The 14,964-nt window shown below is 40.7% G+C and overlaps 1 protein-coding gene across 7 annotated transcripts in view; it reads left to right on the plus strand.

Annotated features, from left to right (window-relative positions):
* Window positions 1–14,964, plus strand: part of TNFRSF19 (TNF receptor superfamily member 19) — a 74,157-nt gene that overhangs the window by 28,243 nt on the left and 30,950 nt on the right. For all 7 annotated transcript variants that reach the window (XM_064171978.1, XM_064171940.1, XM_064171969.1 and 4 more), the window contains 2 exons: window positions 3,899–4,077; window positions 7,446–7,531. In XM_064171978.1, coding sequence (XP_064028048.1) covers window positions 3,899–4,077; window positions 7,446–7,531 — 265 coding nt within the window. The remainder of the gene's footprint in view (window positions 1–3,898; window positions 4,078–7,445; window positions 7,532–14,964) is intronic.

Consider the following 14,964-nt stretch of genomic DNA (forward strand, 5'->3'; position numbering starts at 1 on the left):
TCTGCGTGGCTTTGAGGCTTTCTGCCGCGCAGAGGCATGTGCAGAGGAATTCTCTGAGTCTCTAGCAGAGTCTTTTGTGCCTGGTTGCGGGGAACTCCTCTCCCCCGAAGAGCCCCTCGGGGCATTCTCTGCTTTTCTCCCCGATTCCCGCGAATCACTCCATTCAAATTCAGACACGGAGACCGAAGAGGTGGTGTCTGCAGGCGTTACAAGCCTTTCTTTCATCCGGGCAGTCAGTGCCGCGGTCAGGCTCTTTGTCTGCGCCAGCATGCTTTCCCAGATACTTTGGCTTTTAGCTTTTTCTGCTAATAAATGCTTTTCCAAGGCCTGAATTCTTTTTTCATAATTTTCAAATTCGGCCAGAGTCTGGGTCACGACTGACCCCAGAACAACAGAGAAATGCTCCATTGGAGACTCTGTAATCACAGGGTCTGAGCGCTCAGCTAATTTTCCCAGGATTTTCTCCGGATTTTTACAATTTTGCTGAGCCCAAATTAAATCAAGACCTGTGATTAGGCATCCCTTTTCATGTAGAAATTCTATGATTGAACTACCCTGCTCGCTGCGCCATAATGTTGCGGAGGGCAGTAATAATTCGTGGCCGAGTCGAAAATTTATCAAAAATAGATATTTTTTATTTTTACAAACCCGCCCCCACAACTATATATACAAAGATTAATTTCGTTTGATAAACAGGTTCAGTTGCATGAGAATTCTACGAGGATACCATTAATAATCTGACTATATATATTTGGAAGTCAGTTTTTGGAAAAGGACTCTGCTATTAATTAATAGCGGTTTCTTACTAAATTAAGCTAAGCCAAATAACTCACTCAGGCTGGCTCGTGCAGTCGGTCTTCCTCCTCCAGCGGCTACAGGAGTCGTTAAGGGTCGTTAAGGGTCGTTAGGCAGACAAAGGTGTGCCTAACACCAAGGCAAGTCCTTTGGTCGCTCTGCAGTCCAGGCACAGGAGAGTGAGCGAACTCGTCCAGGCACACGCAAAATCCAAAGCGGGAACCCCAAAGGCGGGAAGACCCCCAATATTTATAACCTTGGCTAGACAAAGGGCAGAGTTACCACACTTTAGGCACGAAAGCGCACGGCCAATCCCAGCCTGGCTCCAGCGCGGGAACTCACGGGGCAGTCCCCGCCCCCTTCACGGCTGCAGGGCAGGCGAGGGGGGGGGAAACCAGGCGGCTTTTCTCCTTTCCCCCCGAAGTCCGGGCAGGAGAGGAATTTAGGGGTACAGGACTCCAGGACAACAGAGAGAGTGATTTGCTATTGGAGTGGGCTGCCCAGGGAGGTGGTGGAGTCACTGTCCTTGGAGGTGTTCAAGAAAAGACTGGATGAGGCACCTAGTGCCATGATCTAGTTGACTGGATAGGGCTGGGTGCTAGGTTGGACTGGATGATCTTGGAGTTCTCTTCCAACCTGGTTGATTCTATGATTCTATGAAACAGAGTGTCAAACTAGACGTGATGCTTCTAAGTGTCATAAAACAGAACTGCTCGGAAGTCCATTGTTTTGGCATTGATTCCTATCAGAAACTGGCAGTCTTGAAATAAAATGGTACAAAATGTTCTATGGCTGAAATAAACTTAAGAAAAAAAATTAAAGGAAATATCTCCTTTTGTCTACCAGCTTTGTTAGGGTCAGGATCTCAAAGAAAGAGTGACAGTGTGTATGAATCTGTAATATGCTTTTTCATTGTTGTTCAGTTATTACTAAGTGCAACGATTTGCCTGACTGCTCCTTAATCTGAATAATAGTCAATAGCAGGAAACTGCATTTCAGCTAGAACACAACCAACCAACAGCATCATGCCTAAAAAAACCAACATTTAAAATGTATTGTAAAATATCTGGATCTAGAGACACAGGACACTCTTTTTAGTGTTGCTTTCTTAGGATTTTTAACTTTCTGTGTACTGAAGTACTTGCTCTTCTTGAGAAGTCAGTAAAGATATTCTTAACAGACAATGTCTAGGAAAATGAATCTGATGTTGTTTGTTGTTCCTTTATAACTGCAAATGGCAGGCACTATACAATCCGGTCCTGCACTTCCACCCAGCTCAGTGGCCTGCTTTCAAGCCCATGGCTTCAGTGTACCAAATTCAGACATTTTGATAGAATCACTACATGTAACATTACTGTACCCAACAAAAATCCACATTGGACAACCTTATCACAAAGTAGTCCATAGATATTCTGCAAGACTTTCCATTGAGAAAGCCTTTTCTTAACTGTAGCAGAATTGCTTAGGTGTCCAGAGAAGGGCGACGAGGCTGGTGAGGGGCCTTGAGCACAAGCCCTATGAGGAGAGGCTGAGGGAGCTGGGATTGTTTAGCCTGGAGAAGAGGAGGCTCAGGGGTGACCTTATTGTTGTCTACAACTACCTGAGGGGTGGTTGTGGCCAGGGGGAGGTTGCTCTCTTCTCTCAGGTGGCCAGCGCCAGAACAAGAGGACACAGCCTTAGGCTGCGCCGGGGAGGTTTAGGCTGGAGATGAGGAGAAAGTTCTTCACTGAGAGAGTCATTGGACACTGGAATGGGCTGCCCGGGGAGGTGGTGGAGTCGCAGTCCCTGGGGCACTTTAAGGCAAGGTTGGACTTGGCACTTGGTGCCATGGTCTAGCCTTAAGCTCTGTGGTAAAGGGTTGGACTCGATGATCTGTGAGGTCTCTTCCAACCCTTATGATACTATGATGCTATGATAGGTGGTTGACTGGAAGAAGTTATCTAAATGCATTGAATATGTGTGTTTAGTGGGAGTAAATGGTGGAAACCCTCACTTAGGTTGCCCCAGTTAAAGATTTCCTAGTTTTCCCACTTGGAAGATGCCCTAATTTTCCACTGAGGCCACATACTGAAGAAGCAGGTGCCCACATTGTGCTTTTCCCATCTACTCTCTTCCCAGCAAGTATTTTCCAGCAATTTATTGTATTCTTCTTGTGTTTTGTAGTGTGTCAAATCAAACTAAAAAGTACTGCAGAAAGCTCATTAGAATATTCAGATAAGGGAATAGCAACTCCTAGTAACTTCACCTGTAAGAAATAGTAGCATAAAATTAAATAGATTCATAGTTCTTGATAACTAGTTTGTAGAAATTAGTCCCCAGAGTATTACATGTTGTTGAGTGAAGTATTTCTCTTTGTAACCTGTCAGATGTATTAGACTTTTTTTTTTCCAAACGAATGAAAATAATTTCTTCAAACAGCTAAATTAGGGGTAAATAACCAATAACCATATTCCTTGTATAGTAAAATATCACAATGCCCTGTGTTCTGCAGGCCTGCTAAACTTTTCCAGCACTTTTAGAACTGTTAGAAGTGGATCAGATTGAGTTTCTGAAATTTTTAGTGGCTAAGCAATGTTTCAGGCTTAGCTGATGGTCGTTAACCAGCTCTGTTTTATTTGGTAACAGAAATTCTAAGCCTTTGAAGATCAGTTCTCTCTCTTTGGCAATTAACTTTGTTCACTTTTGCTATGAACCTTAATATCCAAGTGCTTCTTTGCTGTTTTTGTAACTGAGTAAGTGCGTTTATACTTCACTTGTCCCAGTTTCTGCACTTTCACATGACTGACCTAATTAAAAAACAGACAGCTCAATAATTCTGCCATAAGCTAGTAATAATGAAACTGTGGGAGTCCTTGAAGCCCTTTATCATTCAAATACACAGTGGTTTCATGAATAAAGTGGATGACTAAGTATTAGTTATACAAGTAAGGGAGATTATTAGCAGTGGAAGACACATTTGAACTTGCTGAAAGGGTGGCTTTTGTCTCTAGAAAGACCTACTCTCAGCAATAATTACACTAGGTCTTCATTTTATCCCAGCATTCTCTTCTTGTTCAGGCTTTCAGTGGCTGAATAGCTTGCTACTGCTTGTTAATCCCTACAGGAATGCGGCTTTGGATATGGGGAGGATGCACAGTGCATGACATGCAGGCCAAACAGATTCAAGGAAGACTGGGGCTTTCAGAAGTGCAAGCCTTGTCTGGATTGTGCATTAGTTAACCGCTTTCAGAAGGCCAACTGTTCTGCCACCAGCAATGCACTGTGTGGAGACTGTTTACCAGGGTAAGTCCTTTTCTGAAGATGTCAACTTGAACAAATTCAAAACTAATTTGCATTGGTGTTTTCGAAACTAATTTCCATTGCTCATGTTTTCTAGGTGAATGTTTGTATCCTATGTGTATATGTGAAGGTCCAGCATTCTAATCTTGGCTTTGCCAATAGTTTACATTTATGATCTGAGCACATAATTTCAGAATTGCAGTCTCAATTATCTCATGGTTCGATCATTACCTACCTGTTTTATGAGAGTACTGTCAATGCAGTGTCTGAGCAAAACACTTCAAAACTACTGAGTGTTACTGCTGACTTATTTCATGGTTATAAAGGATTAAACATTTGAAAACACAGTTACTTTCTTGAAGACTGATCATGTTGTTTGCTTGGTTTTTTCCCTTCCTTAGGTCAATGTCTAGCAATTCTGATAAACATACTTCTAGGCCAGAAGTAGTGGTGGCCATTTATGCTCTTGAATTTTCTTCATCATATTGGTGGAATCATAGAGCGTGTTCCTGTCCCAGAATCAAATAGTTTAGGAACAAATTATAATGGTATGGAGACTCACTGAAACTGCTGTTAGGAATCAAGACCTTAGTTTGCTGTCCAGTCATCCCAGTTCTCTGTTGCTAATATTCTGTGTAGTATGAAGTGTTAAGATCTCCAAAACGCTCCTCTTCGTGTTGTAGCCAGGTTCTACTCTTCTGAATACCTGCTGTGGAATTATTAAAAGGCATTCCTGATGCTGTTTTGAAGTATGGATTTGGTAGTTTTAATTGGTAGGAGCTGGTTATGAGAACAGATTTGCAGTTGTAGCAGTCTTTGTATTTTCAGGGTGCATATTTCAGAGATGTTTAAAAGTTCATACATTTGTTTGCTGTGTATCTCTCTGTCATTTTGTGGTATTTCTTTTTATATACTTTTTTAAAATGCCACCCATTGAATACATGAAGACTGTTGAAGTTCCTACAGTTGTTCTTAAGTTAGAAGTGAGATCTCTTCATTTAAAAGCATTTAGTAAAGCTTTAGTAACTAATGTTAGCGTCAGTTATACAGGTGCAACCCCAGGTGTTAGACATTACTTAGAGCCACTTTTGATACTACTTGCAGCCACACAATGAATTGATTAATGCTTTTACTGCATAGTAATATAGATGTATTGTAGGGCTTACTTGCCTGTCAGTAGTGAGAAAATTTTCTTCTTGCAGTGTTAATATAAGCTGAACTTTGAAAGGCAAGAAGCAAACAAAAAACCAAGCCAGAATAAAACATGTATTAAGAGTAAATCTAAACAGAAGGGCCTGGGAATCTTAATATTCCAATCTAGAATGTTCTCTAGGTACACTTATTGAATATGCATTAATAAGTTCTCTAGGTACACTTATTGAATATGCATTAATGTAAGAGCTATTATCTCAACATGTGTTTCATGGCAGGGAAGTTGGAAGCATGAGAACAGGAAGCCATGGGTAGGGGAGTCATAGATCATCAGATCTGGATGGTTTGAGAAATAGAATTGTAGAACACACCACTACTTGTACCTGTCCATCAGTTTAGGTGCTACCTAAGCAAGTGGAGGATATTAGCTAGACAAACCAAATGGTTTAGCTAATGTTTTGTCTCTCAGCAATCACGTTTGTTTTGCATAGGTTTACAGCACGTTGTTCCCTATTGTTCAGGTTCAAAACACTACAGTGAGCATGTCAACTAAAACCAAATGTTAACACATTTAATTCAGTAAGTCCCCAGTCAATTAATGTGTATCTGTTCACATTGTTAGAATGGGTTACTTGAGCAGGTGGAAAGCTTCGTTGTGTAATAACATTTGCAGTGTTTGTAACTGAACATCAGTAAATTTAGTGCATTTTATTCATGATGCCACTACCACCACGGAAAACACCAATTTCATGCAGTCATCTTGAGCAAACCACAGCTATTGATCCTGGGTTAGAACTGGTGACTGAACGGCAGGCAAGATCTCTTGATTAGTGAGCTGTTGTAGATAGATTCTTTGGAGGATGTCATATTTGCACAAATTTGAATTGTAACATTTCTTCATTTGGTATGGCTCCTGTTCCCTGGTTTGGGAGTGTTGGCTTCTGCCTGTCACTGTAGGTAGTCAGCTTTTCAAACTCAATAGTAAATTTCTTGAACAATCTTGTTTGCTTGGATAAGATTGAAGGGTCACAAAGATGGTTAGAAGGCTAGAGCACCTCTCCTATGAGGACAGGCTGAGAGGGTTGGGGTTGTTCAGTTTTGAGAAGAGAAGTGTCTGAGGAAACCTTATTGTGGCCTTCCAGTATCTGAAGGGAGCCTGCAAGAAAGCTGGTGAGGGATTTTTTTTCAGGTGTTGGGTAGTGATAGGACTAAGCAGAATGGATCCATGCTAGAGGAGGGTAGATTTAGATTAGATGTTAAGAAGTTCTTCACCATAAGGATGGTGAGGCACTGAAACAGGTGGTAGAAGCCCCATCCCTGGATGTTTATAAGGCCAGGCTGGATGTGGCTCTGGGCAACCTGATCTAGTGTGAGGTGTCCCTGCCCATGGCAGGAGGGTTGGAGCTAGATGATCCTTGGGGTCTTTTCCAAGCCTGACAATTCTGTGATTCTGTGACTTACATGATCACTTTGTTAATTTGCATGCACAGTCTATACACCTTCTCATTTTGATTGGTAGTGAAGTTCTTCCTGGAGAAGGAAAAGTCAGAGTTGGTTGGTTAAAGCATAGTTCTGAAACATCACTTTTGTGGTTTTGCAGTTCTACAAAAAAAAATCAGCATAATCATGTTTTCCAAAGATTTTTGTCACGCAGGATATGAAAACTTTTTGTTCTGTTTTGGTGGCTCTCCTTTTTTTCCTTCTCTGATCTAGAGGTTCTCTTAGGGATTTTAACTAGAAAGCAGATGTCTGATGCATTATACCTTTTTAGTGATGATAATTGCCTTCTAACACCTTGTTTCTTTCAGGAGGATTGTATAGATTTATCAGCTCACTTTTGTATCTTTCAAACATGTAAGCCTGCATAACATAAATGGAAAACAGGGTATTGATTTCTGCCAGAAATCTCTAGATTTATGTATCTCTTATATGAATATGAAATTACAGTGATTGCATTTGGACTAACAGATTTAGAACTTTTCCTTAATTTACTTTAGATCTAGAAATCTGTTATTAATATTATTAATTATTAATAATATTATTAATATCGAATGTACTTTTGTTTACTTTTATTTTCTTCTACTTCCTGATAGTTTGCATTGGGGCACAGCATGTTTGCAGTTACAGAGGATTTTGTTAAAAAACACCTAGTTAATATTGAGAGGAAAAATAACTGGGTTTGATTAATTGGCTTTTTTTTTCATTCACTTGTGTTCTAGGTTTTATAGGAAGACTAAACTTGGAGGCTTTCAAGATATGGAGTGTGTCCCTTGTGGTGATCCTCCTCCTCCCTATGAACCTCACTGTAAGTACTCTTTCTGTTGAAAGAGGGATTCACTCTTTTCTTTAATATCTTCTGGTTTAAGAATCATAGAATCAGAGAATCAACCAGGTTGGAAGAGACCTCCAAGATCATCCAGTCCAACCTAGCACCCAGCCCTATCCAATCAACTAGACCATGGCACTAAGTGCCTCATCCATCTTTTCTTGAACAGCTCCAGGGACGGTGCCTCCACCACCTCCCTGGGCAGCCCATTCCAATGCCAATCACTCTCTCTGGCAAGAACTTCTTCCTAACATCCAGCCTATACCTACCCTGGCACAACTTGTGACTGTGTCCCCTTGTTCTATTGCTGGTTACCTGGGAGAAGAGGCCACCCCCCACCTGGCTACAATGCCCCTTCAGGTAGTTGTAGACAGTAATAAGATCACCCCTGAGCCTCCTCTTCTCCAGGCTAAACAACCCCAGCTCCCTCAACCTCTCCTCATAGGATTTGTGCTCCAGGCCCCTCACCAGCTTCATTGCCCTTCTCTGGACATGTTGCAGCACCTCAACATCCTTCTTGAATTGAGGGGCCCAGAACTGGACACAGTACTCAAGGTGTGGCCTGACCAGTGCTGAGTACAGGGGAAGAGTCACCTCCCTTGTCCTACTGGCCACACTGTTCCTGATGCAGACCAGGATGCCATTGGCTCTCTTGGCCACCTGAGCACACTGCTGGCTCATCTTCAGCTTACTATCTATCAGTACCCCCAGGTCCCTTTCCTCCTGACTGCTCTCCAGCCACTCAGTCCCCAGCCTATAGCGCTGCTTGGGGTTGTTGTGGCCAAAGTGCAGAACCCTGCACTTGGCCTTGTTAAATCTCATCCCATTGGCCTCTGCCCACCCATCCAGCCTGTCCAGGTCCCTCTGCAGGGCTCTCCTACCTTCCAACAGATCAACACCTGCTCCTAGCTTGGGGTCATCTGCAAACTTACTGATGCTGGACTCAATCCCCTTGATAGCTTGGCAAAAAAATTACAATTATTCAGGATTCTTTTAAAGGCTTATTTTCTAGTTAGTAAATGGTTTTGTTAAAACACTTCAACAGGTCCAGCACTATCAGTGCAAAGTTCTTTTGTATGACCAGTCACTGGAGGATAAACGTTCCTGTCATACCATGTGATAAGGGGGCCTCGAGTCCACTTTTGATGTTGTCATATTCATTTCAATTTCTGTTTTGTGTTAATGCCAGAAGAAAGGTGGCCTTCCTACATCCTATAACTACCATCAAGTAGGCCTTAATGAGAATGAATTCTTTCCTGACACCCCAGAGGAGTAATTTATTGATATATTTAAAAGAAACTTTGATAACTGTGGTTACAGCCAGAGAGAACAGTATAGATAAATGTCTTTATAGTGCTATATACAATAGGAAGGAAATGGATAATCAGCTTCTCTGTTTGTTTTTGGCCAATGAGAAGACAAGAATCACTATAAAAAGAGAGACTATCTTTATTCCACTACAGAAGCCTTTTTACTGCTTCTAAGACTACTGATGGTCCACACCCCATCAAATTTTCAATTCAAAAGGGAGTGAATTAGTCTTGCATTTATTGTTATCTACTTTTATAATATGAAAACCAGAACTGATTCAGCATGATCTTGAGGAAAACCTTGGGTTTGTTTGAGTAACTGTGAAGTTATGTTTTGGGAGGGCTTTTTCCCTTATTCCAAACAGATCCAAACAGAAACACACATTTGTAGAAAGAATGAGTCGTCAAGTTTCTGAAATGTGTCATGGTACTTTAATAAGGACATGCTGTCTCTTAGCCTTTCTTGGTTTTAATCATGCTAAACAAAAATACAGCAAATAAGGCTCTTTTAAAATATTTGATTTTATATTTCAGTAATTATAATTAAATAAGGATTCTTTGGCATGTCATGTATTGCTTATAGTCATTTTTAAAACGAGCCAAACTTCCTTATTTTAACTCCATCCTAGTTTTAATGTCCTTTGGGAAATAAATTTATAAATCCAAATTATCAGAAACTATCATGAATAGCAAATGTTTTTATAAGTGTGGGTTCCTCTGCATTTCTCTGATGGTCTGAGGAGATTAATTTATACGCCTCTGAGTTGCAGAAGGTATTTCTAGACAGAGTTTGAAGTCAGGCAATTTCATATATATACTCACTTAAATTGATCAACTCTATTAAATAAGGTACTGTCTCCTTCAGAAAAAGTCAGTGAAATCTAAAGTGCAACAGTATTGTTCTGTGATCTGTTGGTTAATTTTATGCATGGGGTTCAATAGCTCCAAGTGCAGGGTGCTGCACTTTGGCCACAACAACCCCATGCAGAGATACAGGCTGGGGTCGGAGTGGCTGGAGAGCAGCCAGACAGAGAGGGATCTGGGGGTGCTAATTGATACCTGCCTGAACATGAGCCAGCAGTGTGCGCAGGTGGCCAAGAGAGCCAGTGGCATCCTGGCCTGCATCAGGAATGGTGTGGTCAGCAGGAGCAGGGAGGTCATTCTGCCCCTGTACTCTGCACTGGTCAGACCACACCTTGAGTACTGCATTCAGTTCTGGGCCCCCCAGTTTAGGAAGGACACTGAGATGCTTGAGCGTGTCCAGAGAAGGGCGACGAGGCTGGTGAGAGGCCTCGAGCACAGCCCTACGAGGAGAGGCTGAGGGAGCTGGGATTGTTTAGCCTGGAGAAGACGAGGCTCAGGAGTGACCTTATTGCTGTCTACAACTACCTGAAGGGTGGTTGTGGCCAAGAGGAGGTTGCTCTCTTCTCTCAGGTGGCCAGCTCCAGAACAAGAGGACACAGCCTCAGGCTGCGCCAGAGGAAATTTCGGCTCGAGGTGAGGAGAAAGTTCTTCACTGAGAGAGTCATTGGACACTGGAATGGGCTGCCCGGGGAGGTGGTGGAGTCGTCGTCCCTGGGGCAGTTCAAGGCAAGGTTGGATGTGGCACTTGGTGCCATGGTCTAGCCTTGGGCACTGTGGTAAAGGGTTGGACTTGATGATCTGTGAGGTCTCTTCCAACCTTGGTGATACTGTGATACTGTGATACTGCATTTTTCCATCTTTTCTTTTTTGTTCCCTTCTAAGAAAGCCTGAGTTCTGCTCTCTGGCACAATCAAAGGCAGGGAAGAAGAGATTGCCTCCTCTATCTTTCCACTTTGACTGTAGCTAGTGATTCATGTATTTCCATCTTCTCAGAAATCACAGATGTTGATCTTTAAAAGACAGTGCAAAAATGATTACCAGGTCTTCTAAAATAACTCAGAGTTGTTTGGTTTACTGTGATTTGACTTTTGTAAATGAAGCTAAGTTTAGATTCTAAATTAAGCTGTTAAGAAGCTACTACTAATTTTAAGTGGGCAGTAGTGCCTCGTGGACAAGAGCATTTTCTCTGGCACAATGGTAAATCCAGATTAGAGACTTCTTTGTTCCCTAATCTCATGACTGTGTCACAGCCTTTGACCAAAAAATAGAAGTGTAACAATTGCTTGTTTTTCATATCTCTGTTGTCAAATTCTGAGAACGGGCAAGTATTTTCCAGAAGTTTGAAATCATTAAAATGTTCTTTATTTACATGCTAATTCAAATCTTAAAATCCTACCGTGAAGCACAATTACCTTAACATCGGTGTGGTTTTCAGAAGGCTTTTGTTCAAATTCTTATGTTGATTCTTCAGATCTGTAGCGTGAGCTGTCACAGTTTAGAAGGATGTACATGGCTGCCTCAGAGCAGCCTAGGAAGTTATTCCTACATTGTAGGTAAATAGACTAAAATCTCTTTGAGTTTTACTTAACATCATTAAGTAGGTGAAAACATCGTTTTAAGACTTCAGTCAAAACCATGACATTACAAGGGAGTAGAAATAATGGTGAAAGCAACTTTTTTCATCTAATGCTGAAAATTTTTGCTGCTTATGTCAATAGTGAATATGTTTTTATAGTTAAGTTTAAGGCTACATTACTTGAAGTTAAATGTAGATAAACCATTAGGTGTATGGGGAAAGTTCTTAGTGAGCAGAGGACTGAGTTCTAGTTCCCTGCCTTTCTTACCCTTTTTTCTTTCCACTGTGAAACAGAAAGTCAAATATTAGTGCAGCTAACATATTCTAGATGAAAAGGAAAAAATTAAATGTCCTGTTTCAATGAATTAATTGTCTTGTGAGGTGTGTGGCAATCTTTTGTTTGCTTAAGAGCACTACCAGAAGGGCACAAAGGCACACAGCCCCCCTACCTGGGCTAAAGGTTCGCGTTAAAGCTAAGACACGAATGAAGTTTTTTCAGCACTAGTGGCAGTTGATTATTACCTGGTTAGCTATAAATCTAAATACTTGCTTTTATCTTCTTTCTTTCTGTAGACATTTTAAAACAGATCTGGTTTAAATATTTACTCATGGAAAAGTGAGTTTGTGAAGTGCTAGAGGCAAAGTTGAAAGGATTCTATAATGAACAAGTGAAGAGTATTGGAGGCTAAGAGAATTACCGTCACCTTTGTGTAAACTTTAAAAGGGACACAATGACTTATGTGTGTTTTCTAGGATGTCAGAAAATTAAATACACAATGATATAGTTACATTTTAATTTGCTTAGTTCAAGTAAATAAACTGTAACTATCAATCCTATATACAGGGTCAGCGTCCAGACATTAGGTTAGAAATTAAAGTACATTTTTTGAATGTTCGCTTTTCTCACCTGAAAGCTGAATGACAGAAAAGGAATCCTTTGAATTGGGCAAGCCAACCAATCAAAGATGTAATTTCTGTAATAGAAGGTAGCATAGAGTGTCCCAAACCTGCATGTTCAGCAGAGAAGCAATCATGTAGATCTGTTTCAATGAGTCATTTTTCTCACCAATTTATGCTTGCAGAGTTCACTCTCCTGCCTGCTCAGCCCACTGTTGTGCTGCTCTGATGGTTATGCTTAAACTGTTAATGAAACTGCAGTAAGCCAGACTGGAAATTTATCTGTGATATCTGTATCTTTGAAAAAAAATAAAATTAAAGTAACTCCTTTCTTTAGGTAATTTTTAAATTTAATGACTTTGTTAGTCCCAGAACATTTGTGGTGGTGATGATGGCACATGTGAAAGAGAGATGCAGGAAAGGCTGGGGGTAAGAGTTAGATTTTTCCAAAGATACTACTACTTTTTTTGAGCAAGCAATATGTTTGCAGCTAGAGTGTCTTGGCAAATAGAAAAAACAACCCCCTTCCCCCCTAAAAAAGCACAAACAAAAATCACTAACTAAAAACACCACCAACAAAACCATAAAGAACCATTCTCCTTATCTTCTTTTTGTCATAAAAAGATGGCAGATTAAAATAAATGCTGTAGACTTACTGTCTCAGTTTCAGTGCATCAGCTATTCCTGCAAGTGGTGGTTCAATTCAAAATACAGAATAAATCAGTGTTACTAGAATCTTTTAGCCTCTGGACAGGCTTTCTATTAAGAACCTGTGGCATTGAACTTTTTTAAGCTATATTACAACCTAGCTCCTAGCACTTCCACATTACTATTGCTTTCTAAACCAATCTGCAGCCGGTGATTGTACAAATTCAGTCTACAATTTGGCTGTGCAAACAGCTTAATACGAATAAATTGTGAGAGTCAAGGAAGAGAGGAAATGAACCTCTAGATGTCAAGAGTATTTTACAGCCAAGTCACTACCAAAAGAACAACCTTGTATTTTCTTTTCTGCACTGATATTTCTGGGGTTTGGGCATTATTTTTATGACAATAGTAGTACAGCATGGCCAGCCAAACTCATTCTGCTTGCGTTCATGACGTAACGCAAGGAGCATGGGAAGCTGCGGGGGGAGGACTGGATAGCGGGGCAGGATACAGTCCTGTATGGAGCTTGGGAAACTAGCTGCTACATGTTCCAGGAAATAAACACATTCTTTGCTTCAGTGAAGCAGAAATGTTTTGTTGAATAAGTGACAGCAGTGGAAATACCTACAGTGGGATTATAATGTGCATTTGAAATAAACCTGCACTCAGGTTTGAAATTGCTACTTTTTTTTTTGCCAGGAACCACGTTTCCAGGTACTGATTTCAGTGGGAGTGGTTTCAGACATAAAGAATGTCTTGAACTAGAAAAGAAGCAGCTTTTACTAGGGTGAGAAAGATGTAAAGACTGCTGCTTTTTGAGACAAAATACATACAGTAGATCACGGTGAAAAAGTTGTGTTTTATTGTGAGGTGTCCACATCTTCTCTGAGTTAAACTTTGCGTCTTTAAGGAACTTATACAACACTTTGGCTACCTGCACTAGGACTGATCACAAAGCTCTCTTTAGAGTTTTCTACTGTAGATTTATTATTATAAGTTTGCTTCCATATATTTGCAGAATTGTTTTTGAGAATGAAATGTAAATGTCCTAAACTCTGCAACTCAGTCTCACTCTTTAAATCTGTGAGGTATGTAGTTTCACTAATGAAAGGTGCTATTTAAAGGATAAAATTTGATGGTCTTTCCTTCTTCCTTGTGTTTCAGGAGATAGTATAGATTTATACCAAATCTTACATCTTACTTACATTTGCAAGATTAGGATCTGTGATTTGGTAAACTTTCATGTGAGTGTAATGGGTCTTTGGGCTATGCAAGGACTGTACTTCAGAAGAAGGATTTTAAAAAATAGAAATTAGAGTCTGCAGAGGAATATTGTAGGGTGACAAAATGCATAATTAAAAGTAAGGAGGTGGATGAAGGCCTTCTAGCTGCATCTGTATTCTGTAAAATACTCCTGTGAGTGTTAAAAGGAGAATTCTCACTGCTTCAGCTTTGCTGGACTTTTTTACACTGTTTCATTAAACATAGCATTTTCATTTGAGAGTAAATATTAGAAGACATTGCATTCCATGTTAGCTCTTTTTACCTAGTGGAATTTTAATTTACTTGTATCACTTTCTCCTTTTTGTTTACAGAATTTTGTTTCAAAAGCTCTCAGACTCCACAGTGTTCTTCCAGCTATAAAGATTTCCTGTAATCTGTCTTTACTTGCTTTATACAAAATACTACTAGTGCAAAGCAACCTTTGAAGGTAGGCTTCTTAAGTGCATATGAGGCAACTGACAGCTGAAAGTGTGAAACCAATCTTAATTAGTTGGTTCTATTCCAACATGTATGTCCATCTTATTTCAAATAATTTTTTTCTGATTTGAGGCTACCTTACAGCATCTCTCAAAATCCTTTTTGCCATGTTGGACACTGTAACAGAAAGCAGCTTGGAATATTGTGCTGGAACATGTCCAGAGAAGGGCAACAAGGCTGATGGAGGGCCTGGAACACAAACCCTATGAGGAGAGGCTGAGAGAGTTGGGGTTGTTTAGCCTGGAGAAGAGGAGGCTCAGGGGGGACCTCATTGCTGTCTGCAACTACCTGAAGGGAGGCTGTAGCCAGGTGGGAGTTGGTCTCTTCTGCCATGCAACCAGCAATAGAACAAGGGG

This window comes from Pogoniulus pusillus, chromosome 3 (assembly GCF_015220805.1).
Source record: "Pogoniulus pusillus isolate bPogPus1 chromosome 3, bPogPus1.pri, whole genome shotgun sequence".
NCBI classification, from domain to species: domain Eukaryota; kingdom Metazoa; phylum Chordata; class Aves; order Piciformes; family Lybiidae; genus Pogoniulus; species Pogoniulus pusillus.